Below are 25,415 nucleotides of genomic sequence, written 5' to 3' on the forward strand. Positions count from 1 at the left end.
GGATTTCACATGGGCCAGATGTGGGCCGGATCTGGGCCAACACTATGTTGCTGTCTGGGACATTTATGTCTCTCTTATCTGACACACACAGTTCAGCTCATAGATCTTCTCCTAACCAGTTGATGATATGAATCAAGTGTGTTAGATAAGATGGACATAGAAAATGCAGAGTGGTCCGTCTTCAGGACCAGAATTAAAAAAAAAAACCTCTGCTGTTACTTACCTTAAAACTCAAACAGCCATTCCCGTTAGTGTCAAATGCCTCAAAGAGGTAATGTGCATAAATGCTTGAATCTGGCAGAGAGAACGAAAAAGGAATTGGACAACGCTTTATATACGGTGTATATATATATATATATATATACACATACGTGTGTGTGTGTGTGTGTGTGTGTATAAAATGCAAATGGAATTTATAGATATGCTCTGTGTATTATGTGATTCAGTGACTAAGGGGAAAATAATCATTTTGATTCTAGCGCATAAGGTTGTGTAGATATGAGCACAAATGTGTGATTCCATGTAAACTCAATCAGTGGTCCCCAGCTCAAAGTTTTAATTTTGTCAATATTTTTTTCTTAAGAAAGATAAACATGTATAGTGATGAAAGCCAAAATGTTAAATGTCATAGATGTATTTACTATGTTCTATGCAATTGCCTTGATAGAGGGAAACAAGATATATTTCTACTTTGAGTGTTATTTATTCTTCAGACATTCCCCTTTAAATACCAACATTTGGTTTTCGACCACTGAAAGTGGGTAATATTAAACAATCTCGACATACAGCCACATTGAGATCCTCATATCTCTGGGACTGAACTACAAAGGGCCTTGAAAGTGTAGATAAAAAAAAATTTTTTTTTAAAGTTTATTTAGAATTAGAATCTGAAATCATATTGAATATCTTTAATACATCTTGAGTTACAGACACGCAAACTTTGGAAAAAGAATATTTATGGCATTCAGACAAGTATGTTCTATGCAGTTGTTTTGATGGAAGGAAACAAAATACATTTCTAGTTTCAACATTATTTGTTCTTCAGACATTCCTCTTCAAAAGAAATAAAGTATAATCTATATGCGAAGTTACCCACATTTGGTTTTTGACCACTGAAAATGTGTACAATTTAACAAATTACTCCTGGAGTCATATTGAGATTCCAAAATTGCTGGAATTTAACCATATAGGGCCTTAAAAATGAAGACGCTGAAAGGAAAGTTTGTTAAGACCCAAAATCTGAAAGGGCATTAAGATATCTTTAATACTTCTAGAGTTACAGGCATGCAAACTTGCTTTGTCCCATTTTCGAACAGTCACCACTGGCACATAATGCAACAAAGACATACCAATCTCTGTGTAAAAATAATATAATGATGCTGTCATTTTTATTCTGCACACCACCACATTTAATATTTTGGCTTTCATCACTATACATGTTGATCCTTCTTCAGAAAAAATGATGACAAAATCTAGAGTGTGTTTGTGAGTAGTGGGTGGGATTTTGGACCCTCCTGCCAAGTTTGAGATCTATGTATAGTTTTTGCTTCAAACACATTTGGAGATTTTTTTTATACAAACTAATAAGATAATTCTTACTAAAACTACTGGGTTCCAGCATCTTCAGTGCTTAGACTCCCAAAAATCATAGCCATGGTGGGTCTACACCTTCAGCATGAGGTAAAGATACATACATTGATAATTATCTGAAAATGAATTAACATTATATTATTAACGAAAAAATAATATATATATACTGTCTCACCTCCCTGTGGGAAGAACTGAGAGTAAATGAGTTTAAACACGTCCTCAGTCACCACTCCACTGGGACATTCCTGAAATGCACAACAGATCTTAAATCAAACACTATAAAACACCATTGTGGCCAAAAACCTTCAACGTAATACAATATGCAATTAATTATGTCTTTCAGAAAAAGAAAGAAAGAAATGTAAATTATAATTATGAATTAGAGAAATAAAGTGACAATTATTTGTGGCACACAAAGGGTGATATTCCCAGCTAATGTACTGACTTTCCTCATTTAATCTATGTAAGTAGAGCAACATTTACATTTTTGAAGGCCCTGTAGAGGAACTGCAGCTCTTTCTTGCTGAATTCAGTCTCTTCCTGTAGTATGTCCAGATCATCAGGCCGATGGCAAACAAAGGATATTTCAAACTCATCCTCAGCACTTTCTGTAAGAGAAAAATCTCATTATACATCAATGTTACAGTTCTCATCTGTTTTAGAGAAAGTGTTATGAAGAAATTCATAATTGGTTAATTTCATTAATGCGAGAGGACAGTAGAGAGATGACAAGAAAGCAATAGGTGGAGAGAGGGGATTGGGATCAGCAAAGGACCTCAAGGTGGGAACCAAACTCAGGTCTGCGTGAGCACAGATGTGCTATGTGTAAACACACTAACCACTAGGCTATAGGCGCGGACATAATTGGCTAATTTTAAGGTGAAGTTTATTACAGTGTGGAGCGTAACACTTTAGTGGCAAATCAAACTCACTTTCGAAATATGCAATAAATAAATAAACATTGAAAATATATAAGTACAATAAATGTTTGACTGATTTTCAACAAGCTCAAAATCACACAACTCTGCTTTCTCTGATTAAAAAATAGCTGCAAGCAGCAGTGACGGGCCCAAACACGACACCAGCACCTAGTTGCTTAATCAAAACAATGCATAGTGCGTATGTCACACTGCACATGGCTGCCGATCATGAGCCACAATAGCCACATCAATCAGCCCTTATGAGAAAATATAAAGCACCAGTTCAATCAACATTGAATTAGACATTGCACTTAAAAGATATGAGACTTTCTTTTAAACTATGACCATGGCAACACTGTGCAAGACATCAAAAATCTTAACAGGCGTAGAAGGGCAGTTTTCTAAGCATATTTCATAAATGAATTGCATTCTGAAGCGAAGTTTAAAAAAAAACCTAAATGAGATATTTGAAAAAGAACTCAGATCAAAATTAGAGAACACTTACAGATACCTCCAAAGTTATTGGTGATAATCTGGCACCTGGTGCTAATTTCCTTAATTATATGAAAAACCTTATTTAACTGGCAGCATCCATCCAATTTTCACTGAGATTGCATGATGGCGAGCCGCTCTAAGGTGACTGAAACCCTGGGACAGCAGGTCGTCCAAATGAAGGCCAAAGGGATGACCCTTTCAGCCACTGCAAGTTGGTTGGTCGTTCCAATCTGTGATTTCTCTGTGATCTGAATCTGTGAATATTGCAGGTTCAAGTCCCCCAAAAAGGCTGGTCATCCATGTAAGACAAAAGCACAAGAAGACAGGACAAGCAGGGGCTCTCAATGGGGAATCGGTTCAGCACTGCAGCTGGAATTGCTTGCCAATTCAGTGCTAAAACGGGTAAGGATCTGTCTCAGCATGTTTAAGAGAATTTGGACTGAAAGCACACTCTGCAGTGACAAAGCCTCTCATCAGCAGAAGGAATCAAAAGGCTAGACTTTTGCTGAGGAGCATGTTGTGTGGAGAGAGGAGAACTAGTTTAAAGTTCACTTTAATGATGAGAGCAGGTTTAGTTTATTTGGGTCTGATGGGAAACATTATGTTTGGCGTCAAACTGGGGAATGACTGAAGACTGAATCCCAAGTGTGTAAAGAAGTCAGTGAAAGATGGAGGAGGAAGTGTTATGGTTTGGGCAATGTTTTCTGCAGCAGGAGTTGGGCCTCTTATACAGCTACATGGCAGAGTGAATGCAAATGTTTATCAGAACCTCATTCAGCAACATGCAGTTCCTTCCCTGCATTCATCGCCCAATCAGCCTGCAATTTTCATGCAAGACAATGCCCCTGTCACACTGCAAAACAGGTAAAGCAGTTCCTTGAACATTGAACACTGAAATGGCCGGCCCAGAGTTCTGATCTAAACCCCATTAAAATCTCTGGAAAATACTTTATAACCGTTACCTTACTCTAAAAAAAGTGTTGGTTATAAATCTGTTTTATAGGGAGGGAACCCCTAACTAGATTTGATCTAAGGCACAACAGAAGACATCAATAAGGCAAACTAGCTCTACTGTGTATATATAGCAGGCAATGACCAAAACCTGTCAAATCTATATATAAAACAATAAATAAATGCTTCTCATTCATTTACCTCTTTTTATCTTTCCAAACCCCTTAATACAACAAACATGCATATTTCGACAACATAAACTCAGGACAGCATACAAGTCAAAATCTTATCTGTTCTGATGTGATGACGAAAATGATACAGTTGCTGAATGTTCATTCCACACAGTGTAGAAATCAATGTCCATGAAATCCAATGTCCAAGAATACCATCCAAAAATGTCCCCAGTGCAACACGTAATCCATGGTGTAGATATCACTCCAAACACTGAACAAGTCTTTAAAGTCACATTTGTGGCATAACCCGGTTCAAGAATCCACAACAGTTGCCAACCTAATTCACAGCCTCAAAACCCACTTTAAAGTCATCCTTATGATGCAGGTCAAAAACAGGCATATGAATATAAGGATAAATCCCACAGAATGTGGAGTCCTTCTAAATAAAATGAAATAAATCACATTAGAAAAATAACTACACAAATTACCCAAAAGCATTCAATCAATACAAAACAAGAAACAATGCTTACTTCAGATTGAGCATAAAACTCAAGGTTTCTCAATCAGGACAAGTGATTATTTGGAGCCATAAGCCATGCTTACTTCCCTCCATTACGAATCTGACTTCTTCTACTCCCTACACCCATTTTATATCTAAGAGTATAGCTCCATGTTGCCCCCTCATGGTGGGTAGTACAATTACAATATAAAAAACATGCTAACAGGTTTGTGACTGTTACAACTTGGTGACAAAGTTATGGCTAAGAAACCCACTACAGTCACTGAACTGTGGAAGAGACTGAAAGAAGAGTGGACCAAGATCACACCAGTGCAGTGAGAGAAACTAGTGATGTACTGCAGCCGCAGATGTGCTGAAGTCCTTCAAAGCAAGGGCCTCTACACTTCCTACTGATTTCTGACAGCTATAACCCTGCAAAATTTTAGTTGTAATCATCTCGCTACAGTGGTTACTGTTCTTTAATCAATCAAATTTTCGTTGAAATGCCTTGGATACTCTGTCAAACATGTTAGTAGAACCGTGGTATACCTACAGCTAATATTACTTCAAATTTTGAGCGATAAAAATGAACAGTTTTAAGTTTTTATAGATTGTTCTCTCATTTTGATCTCCACTGTGTGTGTTTGGTGACTAGGTAGTCAAAATATAGCACATATATCTTAACTTTTGCCAAAGACTGAAAGCCGACAATGATGTGTGTGCTGAATTTCATGAAATTGTAAGCATGATAAGAGCCTTAACAACATAGTGTTACAGTTAGATTTGTTACTGTGGCAACACCATTCAAAATATCAAACAATTTGCTTACAGTTTTGACATAATTCTGACCAAGTCTGAAACGATTGAGGTAAATAGAAGAGATTTCAAAGTGCGTTCACTTCCTGTTTTCCTTTTTCCTCGCTGCAGTCAAGCTTTCAGCATGCGGGCTCTAATAGATACATTTTCATCCTTCGACTTGATTGTTTTGTTGGTATTATATCACACATCCTGTGCATAGTGCAGAATGTTACAGTGCAAAATAAACACTGGAATATTTTCCCAGTTTGCTTTGTAAACTTTTTCCTTCATTTCCTGATACACTGGCTGGTACCAAAGAGTCTGAGTGGAAACTCTCTCTGTCCTATAAAGATAAAGGTTAGCTCTGTCGCTCTACTCTTACCTGAAGAGGAGTGAAAATACTCCTGCCTAACCAAAGGCTGCATAGAGTGTGTAGCCAATCCAGCCACTCACCGTCTGTAAAGCACCAGTAGTACAGTGGGAAGAGGGACACCAGCAGCAAGATGTAGAGTCCACCTGTTTCATCGCCGGGCATGAGCTGTTTAAAGCCTCTGCACTCCTGTGACTGTGACATGCTGCTGAACATGATGCTGTGTGTGTGTGTGTGTTCCCTTCCAAAAACACTCCCACCCACACGCTCTGATGTCTTTCCATTACTCTTTCATGTCACTTCATGACGGTTTCCAGCCCAACAAAAGCCTGCATAAGTAATTAATCGGCTTGTTTTGGAATGGCTTGTTTTCACAGTCACAATGGGTGGGAAAGTACAATTTCCATGTTGGCAGTTGTATTATTGGCTCTTGTTTCCATTCTGTTTATATGTAAACACTGCCTAGTGTCACTGAGAAATCCTCAAAATCAGCAGCCATCCCAGCATGCAACTGAATTATCTGTTCATCTGTTTTATTTTATTTTTTACAGGAAAATACATTAAACTTTTTTTTAAGAAAAGAATCCAGTAACAGGTCTTTTATGGCAGGTCTCATCTGCCCTGCCATAAAATATGAGTTCCACTTGTATATGCCCCTTATTATGGGTCAACTGAAATTGGTTTGTTGTCTCAAGTAAATAATAAATTAGAATATATATACAAAATTAATGCACTTTGTAATTGTCTGTCAATGTGTAAATTTGTCACTGTCATTGTAAATGTCTGTAAAAAAGCAATCAAATAGAATGATGAAGACAAAAGTTACACCAACTATTACCAACCACTGAAACAATGTAAAGTCAGTGTTGATGCATCAATGATACAAAATCAATGGTTGTCATTATACTGTGGTGTTATCACTGTTGTTGAATAAATATTGCAAAGAATCAAGTGTAATGTGTTTCAACATTATGTTAATCAGTAGTGTTCATATTAAATCAATGTTGATCTTGCTGATTAAGGTCCTCAGGATCGGTGGCAGCTTCCAGACAGGTGTGTTGGAGTCAGCAGGTGTTTAGTGGTTTGGTTAGTTGACTGTATTTGATCATTTTGTTGTATGTAATGGTGGACTGCAGCATGTAATTGTGGTGTGAACGTCGAAGTGGTGCAGAAATTGGAGGTTTCATGACCTTATAACAAAATCACCAGCTGTTTTTCAGCACGTGCTTCTGTATTTTTATTTTTTATTGCCCTGTTTGTGTTTGTTCTGATCACACTCACCTGCCTCACAGGCCTCATTTTGTGTAAAAGGGCACAGACGTTAATCTAAAGACGCTGTAGATAAAGTGACTGTCACTGCATTCAAGGTTTATATTTCATATGTTGTTGCTTTCCCGGGGAATCAAACCCATGACCTTGGCATTTCTAGCTCCACGCTCTACTGTTTGAGCTACAGGACGGTTGTATATCGATATAATTAGAATTACTAAATAAATGACTGAAATTCAAAATACTGAAAATAAAAATGTGTGAAACCCCACTACAGTGCACACATTTCACAGCACAAATCATTCACTCTTGAGCAGATATACTGACTTTCACCCATTCATATCAGAACAGAATGATTAATCGTGCAGAAGATCAGCATAATAAATGTCTTACTATATATTCACAAAACCCACTTCAAGACGACAGTATTCACATGAGAACTGTTCAGTGTTTTTAATTATTTTTGATCAGGTTACATTTCACCTGCAGCTGATTTGTCCATAAGGATGAGGATGTGGAAAATGCAGGTTGTATTTGCTGAACAGAGGAAAATAGTGTATAATAAAAGTGGTGTCTTTCAATGCGAACATCACCATTTTATGCGACCATTTTAAGTTGAGATGAAGTGAGAGATTGCTGCCGGACACCTACTGTAAATCACTATTCGAATTTTCATTACTGAGCCAGAAACTCACTGTACTTACCCCAGTTTACTAGCACTGTACAACTAGTTCATTTGACTTTGTGCTCATGAGAAAAAGTATTGAACCTGATTCAGAAGCTCTGTTTCCAACACAATTCATTTCCTTTCACTAACCTTGAAAGAACACCGTATGCAAAATATCTGTGATACAAAACACAGGCCACAATTTAAAAAATTTGCAGTGAAAAAAATCTTGATATACAAATATAAAGTACAATCTAAAGACCTAATTTCTATGCAATTGTTTTCTGGAATAAAAAAGACAAAAAGAGTGACCATCACTGTAACATATGAACAGTAACATCCAGAAAACAACTACAACACAGAAGGGACAAACAAGTAGATGGTCCTGCAACCGTCATGAGGAGGTTAACTAGTGGTGTTGGTGGATTAGTGTTGACTGTCAGTCTTTGTTCTCCTCTCTGAGGACTTAAGCCAGACTCCGCTGACGGGGTTTAATTCTTGGGTACAACTGAGGAAGAACAAAAACAACTATTATAATACACACACACACACATGCACAGTGAACACAGTCTTTTCAGTCTTTGGCACATTAGCTGCTTCAGAAAAACCTTTGATTTAAGACACTATCTCCCGGTTTCACAGACAAGGCATAAACCTAGTCTGAGCTTAAAGTGTAAATCTGAGCTGTTTTAACTGAAAGAAACTTGCACTGACTGATCTTAAAATATATCGGTGCCTTTGTTTTGTCTCAAGATGCACACCAGTAATGTTTTTTCTAAGGCATGTTAATAAAAATTACTTAAATGTCCTAAATGAACTGTGGCTTAGTTTAAGCCCTGTCTGTGAAACCGGGCCTACGTCTTTTGCTTTAGTACATCAGTTGGAAAAACCCATTTTAGATTGGCAAACATTGCATGCATATTTTGAAAGACAGGCTTAAGCGATATTAAAGTCAGTGAAGTAAACCACAGATTTTTACTAGTGCTGTAAAATTAAAAAATTGAATTGAAGTAGAAATTATCAAACACTAAATTCTAAATTAAATATAGATGAATCCTTAAAGCTACTGAAGTTATTGATTTCCTCTTTTGTTCTTTGATGAACAGACATCACAGCAGCTGGTTATTAGGTTATTTGGCTGCTATTACTTTAAGAGCTGCCGCTGCCGAGCGTGATGCAGATCTGACACGCATGGTATTTTCTCACAGCGTGTGCCGCTGTATTTGTGCAAGAGCACAGTATAACGGCTGACAGGAAAACTGGTTTTTACTGACATTTGTGACCTTGGAGCACAAAACCAGTTTTAAGTCGCTGGGGTATATTTGTAGCATTAGCCAAAAATACATTGTATGGGTCAAAATTATTGATTTTTCTTTTATGCCAAAAATCATTAGGATAGTAAGTAAAGATCATGTTCCATGAAGATATTTTGTAGATTTCCTACCATAAAATATATAAAAACTTAATTTTTGATTAGTAATATGCATTGCTAAGAACTTCATTTGGACAACTTTAAAGATCACTGTTCACGAGGCACGAAATATAGGAAGAAAATCCAAACACTGAATTTTATATGAATGTGTTTCTGAGGGGAACTGGCTGTTTTCAGAAATGGCGTTTTGCTATTACTTGTAATTTGTTCATTTGTTGGCTGTCACTTGTCTTTAATAATGTTTAAACTTTATATTTATGTTTATTTTTGGCTAGTGACTTTTGCTGTGGTATCGAAATTGAAAGAGAATTGTAAAATATAATCGGTATCTAAAATATCGGTGTCATATAAGCTTATTTATTAGAATACAAGATAACAGATCAAAAACAATGATAACAGCAGCTATTTTATTTTTTGTGGCAGGGCACGTAAAAATGTGAACGAAAAAATCCTTAGCGTTGATCCCTGTAGAGTAAAAACCACGACAGGCTAAATCTTTCAGGTTTTATTGTAGGCCTGTATGCAGTGTGAACAGGGCAATAACTGGTGTGAATCACTCACCCCAAGCAGGTTTCGGGGGACGTACCCCTCTCGGCCGGCGGAGCGCACCCACCACCACTCGGTCTCGTCCTCGTCCTCCCGCCGCAGCACCGTCATGCAGTCGTCCTCTCTGAAGGCCAGCTCGTCGTCCTGCTCGCTCTCGTAGTCCCACAGGCCACACACCACCCCGCGGTTCATGATGCCCATCTTCTCCTGGACGCCTGCACAGCACGGGAAACACACACAGCTTCTCAGCTTATAGCCCTAGTCAAAAATAAATATACTTAAATGTATCTAAATTACATTTAGGTCATGCTGAGTATACTACAAATACATTTACATATTATGCACTTAATAAAAATATCCTGCAATTGTACTTTTCGTATACTAAACTGCTATACTTAAAGTCTGCTAAATTGGAACATGTACTTAATGCACTTTAATTGTGCTTTAGTCCAACTAAAGATATACTGACGTATATTTGATTGAGCTAAAGTGGAACTATTGCAAGTTTACTTTAAATTTCTTGCATTTAAAGACCGATATTATTCAAAGATCATACAATCCTCATCATTAGTGACATTAAAACACATTTTAGGTTTAATATCAAGAAACGTGCATTGTTCACAAGCAGTACTCCAAGTAAAGTTTAATTATAATTTTTATATCAGTAAGTCTCGAGCGATATGTCAGTAAATATGTTAATAGATTTGAACTATATTTAGTATGAAATAAATGTATTTTAAACATATTACTTTTTTACTTGAGAGGAGTGTTGTGTTTTTCATTTTCATTTTATATATATATTTTTTTTTTTTTTCAGCACCAGGGTCAAAATGTGCATATTCCAGGATCCCATCCATTTTGGGAGCACAAGCAGTGTTTCTTCTTGTTGTTTAAATGTGCTTAGATTTTTCATATTTCTCATATCAATTCTTGATCTTTATAGCAGAAGTGACTCAATCACGATCTCTTTGTTTCATGCCGTTTCATGTGCTCATGCCCCAAATCCCAGGATTAATCTAACAAATAACTGAAAGAAAATGTATAGCGTCAAAGCTGGCTGGATTTGCTTGGTTTTATTGAATCGATCCTGTAATCTCAAGTTTTTGCTAGCATTGTGGTACAGGCCTCTAAAATCATGAGCAATAAGCCTCGACAGTTATTATAGTCATTATTTTTGTTTTCTATATGCACAAAAAGTATTCTCGCAGCTTCATAACATTACGGTTGAACCACTGATGTCACATGGACTGTTTTATCGATGTCCTTACTATGTTTCTGGACCTTAAACGTGTTAGGACCCTTGCTGTCTATGGACTCACGCTGGATTAATGACAGCATTAATCAGTCTATCCCTTTAAACAGTCAGTAGAGAACAGCTCTTAGTCTAAATCCTTGTTCAGACTGGCAGTCCAAATCTGATTACTAGCGTGTCTATATTTGTGTTCAGATCTGATTTGTGTGTATGTTAGGGGTGTAACGGTACACAAATATGATTTCAGTACAGCAGGGAGAAAACTAACCTTTTTTTTTTTTTTTTTTTTTTAAAAAAATCTACCTCAGCTTATGCTTTAAACTATAGGGAGCCCTTTTACATTATAAGGTTACAATAAACAACTTAACCCAAACTTACATTTAATTACTATTTAATTTTAAATATAATAATCAACGCTCAACTTAAAAAAAAAAAAAAAAAAAAAAATTGTATGCAAACATGTAAATTGCACATAATGCAGTTTTTAAATTAACTTTGTTAAAATATATTTACTTACACAGTGGCTGTCATAACATGTTTCGTAACAGATTAATTTAAACATACATTAAATAATTAAGACTAACAGGTAAAGTAAAATATAATGAGTATATAGTGTAATATTTCGCGAAATGCTCTTGTCTAGACTTAATTTCTCAGGTGAACTACCGAGACACTGATGACTTTAGCCTGAGGTAAATGAAATGCTACGTGATATTTTGTTTACAAGCTGTTTTGTTGACGTCCCTCTGCGAGTGAAATACTGATTGAAAGAGGCATGCGATGTTCATTCATGTTTATTCTCGTTAAAACCAGCAGTACAGAGGAAGCAATGATTGCCGTCACGCTGGATTATATTACGTTTTATGAGGCAGCGCCAGAATTGTAGGAAGCTGAAATGCGTGGCTTTATTCTGTCTCCGCCGGTCTCAAAACTCAGAGAGACGTATTGTCATTTTTCACTTGACTTGCACTTCCTAACAACACAACCTTGTTTGTTTTCTACAAACAACATCTGACCTGTTTATGTTTTGAAACAGAGTTCCGGAAATGCAATTTTAACAGTAGCTTGAAACGGATTTGTAAAAATCTGATTTCATATGATTTTTTGCTCTTGCAGTTGCTAAATATGATCAGATTCCAATCGAATGTGCAGAAAAATCAGATTTGGACTGACAGTCTGAGCAAGGCTTGAGAGAGCCTGTCATCATTCGCTCACCGTAGAGGAACTGAGAGCACTGAGTGTATCCCTCCTCCATCTCCTCACACTTATCCGCTGCCGTCTGCATGTCGCTGTAGGTCATGGCAAACACGGCAGCCCCCGACTCCACCAGGAACTTACACACCTGTACATTATTACAGGACGCGGCGCAGTGCAGGGGCGTCCTAAACACACACACACACGCACACACACACGCACGCACACACACACACACGCACACGCACGCACATGGTTACACACACTGCCACCAAAACAACAGCATGTGTCTGAGGACAGTGACGCAGCTACAGGCAGGTTATCATTAACTATCCTCACTTGATGTGTTGTTATTGATATACTGATATATGATCAATGTTGATGTATTATTAAAAATATTAGAGGTGTGTGTTTGTGGCTGTCTAGTGCATACTAACACAATTTCCTGCATATGCGGGAAAAACAAAGCTCAGAATCATTAAAGAGAGACTCGATGAATCGGAGAATTGATTTTTTCCTCCCACTTCTATTAGATATCACAACATTATCAACATTTAATTTCAGAGAAAAGGTGCTGCTATAAATGACAAACATGAAAATGCCTTTGACTGAATTGAATGAATGCTTGTGCATGCACAGCACTGGAAATGCTGGCAACGATATACTTCTTAACTTGTGGATTAAACTTGATGGTTGCAGAATTGTACATGTTTGATGTCTTGCTGTCCACTGATGAGTTTCTGTGAGTGATGAGGAAGCATGTGAGTGTGTGACTGTATGACATGCAAACCGCTGAAAGGCTCCTCACCATCCGTCACTGTCAGCGGCGTTCACATTGACTCCAAACTGCACCAGGAACTTCACGATGTCTGTGTGGCCGGCGCACACTGCGTTATGCAGCGCTGTGATTCCCTCATCGTTAGGCTGACTGGGATCCTCAACCTGTAAAACGCCCATTCATCACATTACTGCCATATTCCTGAATTCATATGTAAAACACTACTAGTCAATGACATACACACACAGAAGAGTGAAATGTGACTTTCCTCGTAAATGACCCACTGCACCAGATCCAACTCTCCCTCCAGCGACGAGTCCAGTAGCAGAGCCAGAGGATTGAAGCGCACTCTCATGCTGTGATCGATGCGCTCCGACCCGGCCTTACGCAGATTCGTCCTCTTACCCTGCACAGAAAACACCTTCACATTCACGCATTCGACAGATGCTTTCATCAAAGGTGACCTGCCTATGAAAATGGCTAAAAAACAAAAGCTATCTCCAGCTAAAAAATGATCAGATTTTAGATTTCTTTAGGCAATTTCAGTGTGTATGAATGAAGATTTACCTCACCATTGAACATTACAGAGAAGCAGCATTTTAACAGGAGCAATGTGTGACCCTAGACCACAAAACCAGTCAGTAAGGGTAAATTTTTTGAAATTGAGAATCCATACATCATCTGAAAGCTGAAACAATAATGATAATAATAATTTCCATTGATGTATGGTTTGTTAGGATAGGACAATATTTGAAAATCTGGAATCTGAGGGTGCAAAAAAATCTAAATATTGAGAAAATCATCTTTAAAGTTGTCCAAATGAAGTTCTTAGCAATGCATATTACTAATCAAAAATTAAGTTTTGATATATTTACGGTAGGAAATTTACAAAATATCTTCAAGGAACACGATCTTTACTTAATATCCTAATGATTTTTGGCATAAAAGAAAAATGTATAATTTTGACCCATACAATGTATTGTTGGCTATTGCTACAAATATACCCCAGCGACTTAACACTGCTTTTGTGCTCCTGGGTCACATATATGAATATGGACACGTGTAATTCTGACACCATATTTGTTGACAGTCCTTTTTCTCAGTGTTTCCAAACTACTTTTTTTGTGACATGCTGAAGTACCAACACAGAATTTAGGAGTTGGCTGTTTTCTCACTCACAGAAATTATCTCAGAGCACAAGAGGAAAGTATTATGGGTAAAAAGTGAATCCCAAGTCTCCCTGAGCAATTATTAGATAGATTAATACTAATTAAAGGAGCAGCAGCTCTGCATTTGGATTAATTGGTATTTAAATACACCTAAATAATTAACGTTAGAGCAGTGAGTGTATTTTTTTTTTACTTAAGTCAATATTGTTGATAATAGCCCTTAATTACCAGTTTTGTCATTGTATGTGTAATCTAAAGGCCACTGGTCAGTTAAATTAGTCATGTGACTTACAAACACAAACCCATTTTGACTAGTGGCAGAATTAATATGCAAAACACTGGAACTTACGTGATCAGTCAAAAGATGCATTTAATCAAAATCATACTGAAAAAACACACTGCATTTGGCTTTGAGATGATAACTAGATCCGGCTGGCTGAGGTTTATAATGGATAAAGTATTCACTGTACAGGAGAGGATTTTATTGATTAATTCGAATTTAATGTTTTGCCACAATTTTATTTTTTTTTAAATCGAAGAATCGCAATTTTGAATAGAAATACTACCAAACATTAGAATTAGACACTTTGACAATATGCCGGTGATAACGGTTTAACAGATTTAACAGATAACCGATTTAACAAGTGATTTGTTTAACATTTACATAATGTTGACAACTTCATGTGTGCTGCACTTGGAATAGAATTTTCTTTAATTAGAGGGTTAGTAAAAAATTACTTGAATCATGTTGTAGTTACATTTTCAAGTTGACTAGATAAAAATCGTAAAAAAAAAAATCGAGAATCGGTCAAACGTTCTGAAAAATCAAGATTTTTATTTTTTGCCATATCGCCAGTGTTGAGGAGTAACTAGTTACATGTAACTAAATTACGTTATTTAATTACAAAACAAATGCAATTGTAATCAGTTACAGTTACTGAGAAAAAAATGTGTAATTAAATTACAGTTACATATGAAAATGTTAACGATTATAAAGAGGGTTACATCTGAATTTTTTCACACACCCACATACAGATTTAATTGATTTCTTTCATAAATTGCAGTGACTGCTCTAAAATATGAGACACCAATGTTTCAGGAGTTTAGGACACAGAATAGGACACATGCTTAATTGATTGAATTAATAGTTTTATTTACTATTTGGGTTTATGTATATGCTTTATTTTTTTTTTCCCAAGGCATTACTAGATGCCAGTGTTTCCAGATATATCTATGCAAATATTTAAATATATTTAAAAACGGTATTATAGCAATTACGTAATTTAATTACAAAATAAAAGTAATTGTAATCAGTTACAGTTACTGAGAAAAAAATGTGTAATTAAATTACAGTTACATATGAAAATGTTAACGATTATAAAGAGGGTTACATCTGAATTTTTTCACACACCCACATACAGATTTAATTGATTTCTTTCATAAATTGCAGTGACTGCTCTAAAATATGAGACACCAGTGTTTCAGGAGTTTAGGACACATGCTTATTCCATAACGGTTTTATTTCCTATTTGGGTTTATGCATGTGCTTTATTTTTTAAGATTAACTTTTTTCCAAGCCATTGTTAAATGCCAGTGTTTCTATGCAAAAATGAGCTACTAAACTATTTCTTGTTATGGTTAAATCTGTATTTAACCTCAGAATGACCTCAAAGTAAGTCTGATTTTGCGGTGGCTGTGCTTTAAAATTTAATTATTATAATCTCAATTCAAGTGAGGAAGGATTTCAAAAGTGACAATAATCAGCGTTGAGCACAACTGTAAGGTTAACCCTGCCTGCTTTACAGGTTTGGAAATGATTAACAGCTGAAAACATTACAAATTTAGAATCAAAAAGTAATCAAATGTAACCAGTTACATTACTTCAATAAAGTAATTGAAATAGTTACATTTTAGATGGGGTAACTTGTAATCTGTACCCTATTACATTTCCAAAGTAACCTTCCTAACACTGGATATCGCCCAAGCCTTATTTAGGGCACTTACCGGTGGAGAGGGAACCTGTCCAGTGACCTCTGGTGGCTTCATGCTGAAGGTGTCTTCTGGAGCCTCGTGCTCAGCACCGCTGGGATACGGAGGAGGAGGATACGGAGGGAAGTCCTCCAGGAAGCTGTCAGGAGGAGGTGGAGGAGGAGGGCTGTCTGGCTGGGGTGGTGGAGGTAAGAGCGGGGCGGGGTGTGGAGGAGGTGGAGGAGGCATGTCCTCTCCTCCAGTGTCTGGAGCGGCTGTGGACTCCGCCGGCTCAGGAACAGCCTGCTCTGCTCCCTCCAGTGAAGCTTCATCCACTCTCTGAGCATCTGCGGGCGTCTCCTTCTCCTCTTCTCCTGGAGGAGTCACCGCGGTCTCCATCGCGGCCAGAGTCGTCTTCTGGTACAGCAGCTTCTGGATGTTGGGGCCGCCCGGGCCCTCGGGCTCTGTGATGGAGCTGCGTTTCTTCAGGGGTCTCGGCGCATTGTAGAGCTTCTTCCTGAGGGCCTCGAGGTCGACGTCGCTCTGGTGCCGGTAGGGGTTGGAGATGAAGGGCAGGAGTTTGGTGGGACTCAGAGGTCTGGGGGTCCGCTCGCTCTCAGATGCTCCAGCGCTGGGGTCCTTCTCTGCTTCGGGGGCACTGGACGAGTCCAGGTAGGGGTTCTCTGGGTGCTGGCCTGCGGGGGTCACTGGCTTCCCATAAACTGCATGTGCATCAAGACAAGAACAACTGTCAACTAAACAAAAGAGTAACAAATAACTTTGTGTTTAGAATGTTCTTACACTTTTATCCAAAGCCACAGTTAGGGGTGTAACGGTTCACAAAATTACAGTTCGGTTCGATATGACACAATGGTGTCACGGTTCGGTACGTTTTCGATACGGTGGGGGGGGGTATGTTCATGTGAACCATGAAGGCAAGCCAATGGATATCACACAACCAACGTGCAAACTTTGAGTTATGCCGGTGAACGTCTTAATCTCAGTCAATTCACTATAATTCTGCCTATAATTCATTGTATAATAGACCTGTTTAAAAAAAAAAAATTGAGGAGTAAGTAGCCTAATCTTTTGTTATCCTCGCAGCGCGTCAGTTATGCTGTAACTTATCAGTGGTGACTATGTCAAGTTGATGTCCATATGGCAGAAATGTACAGTAAAATTAACGCAGTTAGTTACTGACATGTAATCAAACAGATGGTGAACACTATTAACAGCAATGATTATATGTTGCGATTAAACAAACAACACTCATAGCGCACAATGTAAAGTTTATTAGAAAGCTAGATTAAGGCGCTGGGATTGACTCAAGCCCCCCGTGACCCTGCAGAGGATAAAGCAGTTTGGAAAATTGTAGATGGATGGAGGAAGGCCCCAATATAAAAGCAAAATCACAGAACAAACTAGTTTGACATCCTTTTGAAAAAATCAGGAATCAGGATTTTGTTTCAGGAGTTTGAAAGACCTCAACAAAGCAAACGTTTCTTTCTGTTAAGTACGTGAGTGGATGGTCCCCATTGAATTCCAGTGTTTTTTTTCCCCCATACTATGGAAGTCAATAGCCACCAGCAACTGTTTGGTTACCAACATTCTTCAGGATATGTACTTTTGTGTTCAACAGAAGAAACACATACAGGTTTGAAAACAACTTGAGGCTAAATTTTCATTTTTGAGTGAACTATCCCTTCAAGTATTTGATACAATATACTTATGTATATGCATGTTGGTGCATTTTAAGTACATTTAAAGTACTTGTATTTAATTAATGTTTGTAGTTACACGGTTAACTTTACTCCTAACCGTAGCCTCTAGCCTCTATAATCCTAACCCTAACCTACCCTTACTGCTAAAGCTAACCATAGTTGAAATCTTCCAGAACAACATGTAATTACACAGTAAATCATAGTTTAATGTTAGTACATACTAATTAAGGCTAGGGTTGTGCTGATACTGCTGATAGACGATAGTATTGTATATCAACGATAGAGATATCGCCTGTGGATGATCCCTTTGACGATAATGAGACGATTCTTCTTAATTTTATTGTTATTATCAGGCTAGTAATACTATCTAATTAATATTAGGGCTTATTTGTTCCATCATATTTCTTTTTCCTCGTTTTTACATTGTTGCGCATTATAACCAATCACACACGATTCCGCTGAGCTTATGACCGCAATGGCCAATCAGAGGCATTCAGATGAGTCATCGCTGAAGCAGCGGAGTTTTGTTTTTTAGCGAGTTAATTCTAAACTACAACGTGCAGATGTGCATTCGATGCAAGTATAAGAGATTTATTCATCATAGTAGAGTTTAGACAGCTTCACTGATTATAGCGGGAATGTTTTTTAAAGTGCATAAACTCGCACTAGACTGAAGTCAGTGATGATGTTCTTTGATGATGTAAATGTTCTTTGTCCGTTTTCTGTAGCTGCTTTTTGAATAACTGAGGAAATGTAAGCCCTATGATTAGTAATCATTCATTCAAGAGATTCATTCAACAACACTGATTCATCCAGTAATGAAACAAGTAATTCTTGAGTGAGTCATTGAATCATTCCATGCATAAATTCCATGAGATGTTGTTTAGTTGTCTAACATATTTTCTTCAGAATTGTGAGAGAACTACAACCTCTTTTTTAAACCACATTGGAATCGAAACTGGGGATCGATATGAATCGGAATTGGAACTGATCAAATTCAAACGATATCCAACCCTAGTTCTGAGTGTTGCAGCATCTATTATTCTGGTGTGAGTTTGATGTGAAAGGGCAGTCAGGATGAATCCAGTCATATATGTTGAATGTACTCATCTGTGTGCTAAATGATTTGAAAGTCCTGGTGAACACAAGCGTCTCTCACCGCTGATGAAGTTGCTGCCGTGGTTCTGGGCTCGGCTCAGCGCTCCCTGCACGCCCTGCGGCTGCGTGTACATGGAGTAGATGGAGCTGGTGGTCAGCATCTGCGGCTTGTGCAGGAGCTGCCCGCCGGAGTCTTTGGCTCCAGGAGGCTCGGGGCTGAAGGGGTGTATGGTGGCAGCTGGGGGAGCCTCCAGTTTGGAGGGCAGGGGTAAAGTACCACCAGACTGGACGCCAGCGGGCGGCTGCTGAGCGGAAGACTTACTCTTCTTCCCAGGGAAGGTGCCGGCCGTCTTGCCGTATCCCATCTGGCCACCAGAGGGAAGGTTGGCCTGTTTCGGTTTAGTGGGAACTGGAGGAGGAACCTTGACGGTGTTCTTGACAGTGCTCTGAATGAAAGGACATATCAAAGTGTCACTGGGGACTTTTAAAGGGGTCATGAACTGAGAAACCAAACTTACCTTGATCTTTTGATATATAAGAGGCCATTGTACTATAAAAACATTCTGTAAGTTTCAGAACTAAAAACTTTGTCGTTAGTCTAAAAACAGCTCATATTGAAGGCAATCTGCCAAAATGACAGCTTGTGGAATGTTCTACTCTATGATGTAATAGTGTGGATAAGCACCACCTCTGCAGAAGAAGATCAACGCCTGCTTCTATACCACTGCCTGTTTAGCCCCGCCCACAGATTCTACATCACTGCCTGTTTAGCCCCACCCACCGATTCTTCATAGCTGCCTGTTTAGCCCCGCCCACCGATTCTACAGCGCTGCCTGTTTAGCTCCGCCCACCGAACATGCAGGTCTATGCAGAAACCAAACAATGAAGATAGGAACGAAGACAATGAAGACAACAAGACGCTGTGCAGAGCCAAGTTGTGGAAAAAGTCTTTGTATCTCCTTCCTTCTGATGCCAACGTTAGGAAAGAGTGAATGAACTTTATTTTTAATGAAGTTCCAGACCACGTCAGTAAGAAGTCCTTTGTTCACTTCATTTTACCGCGGATTCGTTTACAAACAAGGCACAACTCAATGCGGTATTTTCAGAAAGACTGAAACTAAAACACAATGCTGTGCGACTACATTGGATCGACAGTAATGACGCAACACAAGTGTGAGTAACTGTTTTTACTACGTGATCACTATTGCTTTGTCTGTTATTAATGATCATTTAATATGCATTAAATAGTTATTTATGCGTTTTTGACCTAAATCACAGCAGCGTCCATTCGTGAAGGATGTAGACTGTCAAACATACACAACTGTTAGCCAGTCACAGCAGTGTGTGTTTACTTCCGAGTCTACAATCCTCCGCATCTATTCAAACAGAGCGTTCTGATGAGGGGGGTTAAAAACAGGATAGAAAATAGCTTATTACTTCAAAATTATGATGTTTTTTGATGTATAAATCTTGATGACATTATAAGTGGACCTCAGAGAACAAAATAAAAACAGAGGCAGTTCATGACCTCTTTAAATGTCAACCTGGTATTGTTCAGGTATTAAGAAAGTATTGAACACAAGAGAACTTGTATTATGAAATGCAATTCGATATGACGTCTGGGCACTGTCTGGGCACTACCTGGGCGTCTCTCGCAAGGTCCTCGCTGCTCTGGTTCTTCCGTAAAGAAGCTGCCGGTGGATCAACGGACTCAAACATGGAGGCCGGGCGCACCCTGGGGTCCCGCTTCAACACGTCTGTGTTATCTGGTATGGGGAGCAGAAGAATTCACAATACATTTAAACACAGACTAACTGGGTGTTACACATCCAATGGGGATGCGAGGTGTGGAGGGTCACCTTGGTTTTTAGATGCCTGGGTCACCATGCGGGGCAGACTGGACGACCCAAGATTACTGCCTGTCTTCGTAGCTGCTGAACTCCAGTTAGACATCTTTGAGGATACCTTGCCTGAACGCAGACATGGCAGACAGAATTACACTTCAGGCTAATTTTTTTTCAAATTAGTCACACAGACACTACAAATCCATTTATACATGACTGCATGAGTGTAATACAGCAGATCATTATTTTATATGCTTTGCAAACGTGCACTTCATGGCTCTCTCGTGCACATGCGAGATTCATTTATCCTCATTCGTATCCTCAACATACCTACAGATTCAGTAAAGGAAAAAACTCTGGGAAAAAAACACAGTGGATAAAGATGTGAAAAGACATTTTAACGATGTTGCACAATGAGCCCAATTACTTCACCATAAAAGATGGAAGGGGAGAATGAGATGTGTTCAAGTCTAAGTTACTGTTATCTTGTAGTATATTTGTTATTTTTGTCTGTTTTGTTAAAGCTGCTAGTTGTGCATCTGTGTAGTATTTTGGCCAAATGCACAAGATTGACACTGTTTTGTACAAAAGTGCATCACAGACAATTAGTGCATCTCAATTAGAACCTAACACAAAAATCAGATCAACATGTTTTTGAATGCATGTTTGCCATCTCTACTGCTAACCTGCGGTAAACATGAAACTTTAGAATTACACATAGAGAATTATATTACCATTTTAATAGTTAGACCACACTAACTGAACACCCTAAACAGACAGCCCAGTTCTCTCGGTTGGGTAAACGGGTGATCTGCAAACCTGAGTCCGGGTGAGTGCTCTTGCCCTGATGCGGTACAGTCGCTGTGCCGTCTGGGTAAGCGTGTTTAATGAGCAGGTCCTGTTTAAGGGGGCCCCTGGGCATCGTAGAGGACTGGATGTAAGGGCCGACAGCAGCCACACGGGACGGTCCTGTCTGCTGCGCTGTCTGGGCATCTGAAGGCAACTGGAATAAGAACACATCAGCAGTGAAACCACACACCGATCACGGCAGAACAAGGACAATGTGAAATCACAACGGACTCTGTGTGCACGTTATTCAAATAATGAGATTTTCAAAAAATCTAAAGCAACAGTAAATCAATTTTGCGAAACAACCAAATGTTAAACCTGTCAAGCACCTGTATCCCTACTTATAAAATCTGTCAAATCTGCCCATGATCCTGCTTTCTTTTCAGAGTCCTTAATGGTGTAACATCCATAGTCATCCATAATGCCTGACTGAATTTGGGAATTTTCCAAAAAAGGTTTCACAAACGGCTGTATTGGAATAAAATTTGGAAATTTGTCCTCGGGATCATTTTTGACATTCCAAAAGTAGTACTTTTTTGATATTTCAAACAATAATTGAAGCTGCAGCTTTGTGTATTTTAATGAAACTTGTGAACATGTTCTGAAGGCCTCTGTTTTTCAGGATATCGCCATCTACAGGCCATAAGAGGCACAAAAAATATACTAAAAGCCCTTGCTCTGGCTAAAAATCACTTTAAAACCTTGATTGTTCTGACTCATATGTACAATGTGTTCTAGTAGAAAGCACTTACTGAATTAAGTTCATAAAATCTTCAAAAGTCAATAAAATTTCTTAATTTAAATTATTTTTTTTTAAGCACTCAAGGTTGATTTACATTCCCAATATCACATGGCCAAAAGCCCATATAACCATTTTATACTGACAACTTTATATATAACAACATTACATTGATTGTAGGCATGACGGTATCAAATTTTCATGTTGGCTATAATTGCTAATGCTTTTATCACAGTATACGGTATTACCACGATATTGAAATAGGTTGCAAAAAAGTGTTGTCATAATACAGTATAAGAGGTTTAACTTTTTTCGGTCACACTTTATTTTAAAAGGGTGGTTGATTGCGATTTCACTTTTTTAACGTTAGTTAGTGTGTAATGTTGCTGTTTGAGCATAAACGATATATGCAAAGGTACGACGCTGAAAGTTCAATGCAAACGGAGATATTGTCTTTTAAAATTATGGCAGTTTAATGCAACAAAGGGGGCGGGGCCATGTTGCGCTGCTTTAAAGAGGAAGAGTTGTTGCCTTGCCATCAAAACTAGGGGTGCATGAAAAAATGTATTCATATATGAATTGCGATTCTGTCTTCTAACGATTCTATTGGATTCACAAGTTTCAAAATCAATGTTCTAAACTAAAGCAGCGGTTCTTAAAGGGGTCCTATTATGCTTTTTCAACTTTAGTTAGTCTGTAATGTTGCTGTTTGAGCATAAAAAAGATCTGCAAAGTGTGTATAGACAGACATTTTTCACATAGCTATGAGAAGCGTTAAACATGGAATGCGGTGCTGTATTAAAGCTTTAATCAGGATAAAACTTTATATTAAAAGCTAACATAAGCATTAGCATTTATGTTAGCAACAAATAACAGGCAGCGTATCTAAAAGTATGCGACAACTACAAATAAAAAACATACCATTAAGAGCCGTGCTTGCACAGGTTCTGCACGATCCTCTTCAATAATATTCTCTGGGTCTCAATTGGGCTCAAACTGATAAGCAATATTAACGACGCCATAACCAATCACAGCACACACTGGCCCAGCTAACCAATCACAACACACACTGGCCCAGCTAACCAATCACAGCACATTTCCTATTTCAGAAGGCAGGCCTTCATTTGATACAGGAACTATTCGAGCCGTTCATGCCAGACTGGGGAGAGAGGTGTTTTAATAATGTAAAATATGTGAAAAATAATGTGTTTTTCGAACAACCTTGTATGAGAGCCTGTTCTAGTACACCCCCAAAACAAAGACTTTGTAAAAGAGCATAATAGGACCCCTTTAATCCTGTTCCTCGCGTCCCCTTGCTCTGCATCTCTCTCCCTCTCTCTCACTTTCATTCAGATCATCAGATCATCAGCTCCAATAAACTGTGTTCCAATTATACACTTTATGTGTCAGGGCTCGCAAAATCGCTAGCCTGACGTCCCGTGGCTATTGTGTTTACCAGTCGGGCTACCAAAATATATCACCACTCTGCCCGACGGGCTATCTTAAATACAGATCTCCCACGGGTCCTTACCTATAATTCCTGATAAAGCAGCATTTATGAGCACGGAGCTGCTTTGTGTACAGCTGTTACCGGGGAAACCGCATTATTTCGGTGCTCCTAAAGCGCCACCTCGTGGCAGAGAATGATTTTGCATTTCCAGTAAGCCTTTCTTGCTGTTTATGGTCAGATCAATGCAAATATCAACTCATGTTTTTACGCAGCAAACACAGAGTGCGGGACGGTTAGACGCGCACTAGAGGCGGTTTAGCCAATCACAACACACTGGGCTAGCTAACCAATCAGAGCCCATCGCCTATTTCTGAGGGAGGGGCTTCATAAAAGCAGGAAATCATCTGAGCGTTCAAAGGAGAAGAGACAGAGCGGTGAAGAATAAAAGGTAAATTATGTGAAAAATAATGCGCTTTTTTAAAAACGAAGAATTAACACATGTTAGACTGCACCCCATAAACACAATCAAGCCTAGAAAAAAAAAAAGTCAACCACCCCTTTAAGGTCTCATTCTTGCTATTAACTACGACTTTTGTAGGGCTGCTCTCGATTAAAGATTTTTCTGGTTGACTAGTAGTCGTTCATTTTAAGAATCAGTCGACTAATCGCACATTTATTAATAAACCATTTAAATCATTATAATGCGCCTTTAATTGCCTACATAGCCTAATAAGCACTCAAGCACACGCATAAAGCTTGCCACAGTGCACCGGCAGAAGTAATGATTATGAATGTGTCGGGAAAAACAGTAAGGAGACTGCATTAACATTTTAGTACTTTGATAAACTAGTGCTTTCTTTGTTTTCGGTTTTCGAGAATATTTGTCTTCCATTTGAATTGGTTTATTTGAATTTAGACATTTCACTCGCTATAGATATATTTTTAATGTCTGTAAGGCAAAAGATATACAATGAGTTTCACACTCGAGTTCACAGAGACCGAGACGGCAGAAAGCGCATCATGTGTGCTTTCATTATTTTACAAAAGCGCAATGTTTTGTTGTTATTGTGAGTGCACACAAATAAACGTAGAGTCTTTACAGATTTGAAAGATGTATTACTCTTATGTGCATGAGCAAAAATGACAGAGTATTTTAAGAGCAAGCGACTGCACCGGCGCCTCCATCTGTCCTGCAGTGAGCTACTGTTCAGCTTCCACACACTGCACAGACACTGAATAGCGCACATTTCTCTAGGTTAACATCAGATTGCCATGTAAAGTTGCTGCTACTAACATGTTTCAGATGATAAGCCATATTTGAGGTCGATGAATGAAAGGTGAGTGATTGGATGTCCTGCCTGATGTACTGTATTACCACAAAGACTAGCCGTTAACGAACTGCATGACTTCACCTGTGGATTTTTAAAAAATTTAAAATTTTTCTGCGACTAATAAAATTTTGGTCGGCCAAGCCTCTTCTGGTCGACTAACGGTTAGTCCACTATTAGGGGGCAGCCCTAGACTTTTGCCTCAATAAACTCTGGTTATCTGAATGTGCTCCTCTCGAACTTTGTTAATAAAACATAAAAGTTGCTTTGGATAAAAGTGTCTGCTAAATGCATGCATGTAAATGCAGACTTGTA

General features: G+C 38.4%; 2 protein-coding genes across 2 annotated transcripts in view; both read right to left on the minus strand.

The window, feature by feature from the left end:
- LOC107753727 (Kv channel-interacting protein 2) overlaps positions 1-6,012 on the minus strand; it is an 11,431-nt gene extending 5,419 nt beyond the window's left edge. Inside the window, exons 1-4 of the mRNA XM_016569941.1 lie at positions 5,880-6,012; positions 2,074-2,198; positions 1,766-1,835; positions 224-294 (exon numbers count right to left, since the gene is read on the minus strand). Of these exons, the coding sequence (XP_016425427.1) occupies positions 224-294; positions 1,766-1,835; positions 2,074-2,198; positions 5,880-6,012 (399 nt within the window). The remainder of the gene's footprint in view (positions 1-223; positions 295-1,765; positions 1,836-2,073; positions 2,199-5,879) is intronic.
- Positions 6,013-7,493: 1,481 nt separating this feature from the next.
- tp53bp2a (tumor protein p53 binding protein, 2a) overlaps positions 7,494-25,415 on the minus strand; it is a 36,087-nt gene continuing 18,165 nt past the window's right edge. The window contains exons 9-18 of the mRNA XM_016569930.1: positions 21,554-21,737; positions 20,750-20,860; positions 20,532-20,656; positions 18,952-19,336; positions 16,108-16,793; positions 13,203-13,340; positions 12,965-13,098; positions 12,178-12,344; positions 9,726-9,925; positions 7,494-8,240 (exon numbers count right to left, since the gene is read on the minus strand). Coding sequence (XP_016425416.1) covers positions 8,199-8,240; positions 9,726-9,925; positions 12,178-12,344; positions 12,965-13,098; positions 13,203-13,340; positions 16,108-16,793; positions 18,952-19,336; positions 20,532-20,656; positions 20,750-20,860; positions 21,554-21,737 — 2,172 coding nt within the window. The 3' untranslated portion in view covers positions 7,494-8,198. The remainder of the gene's footprint in view (positions 8,241-9,725; positions 9,926-12,177; positions 12,345-12,964; positions 13,099-13,202; positions 13,341-16,107; positions 16,794-18,951; positions 19,337-20,531; positions 20,657-20,749; positions 20,861-21,553; positions 21,738-25,415) is intronic.

Source organism: Sinocyclocheilus rhinocerous, unplaced genomic scaffold, assembly GCF_001515625.1.
Source record: "Sinocyclocheilus rhinocerous isolate Xijiao unplaced genomic scaffold, SAMN03320098_v1.1 scaffold3824, whole genome shotgun sequence".
In the NCBI taxonomy this organism is placed as follows: Eukaryota; Metazoa; Chordata; class Actinopteri; order Cypriniformes; family Cyprinidae; genus Sinocyclocheilus; species Sinocyclocheilus rhinocerous.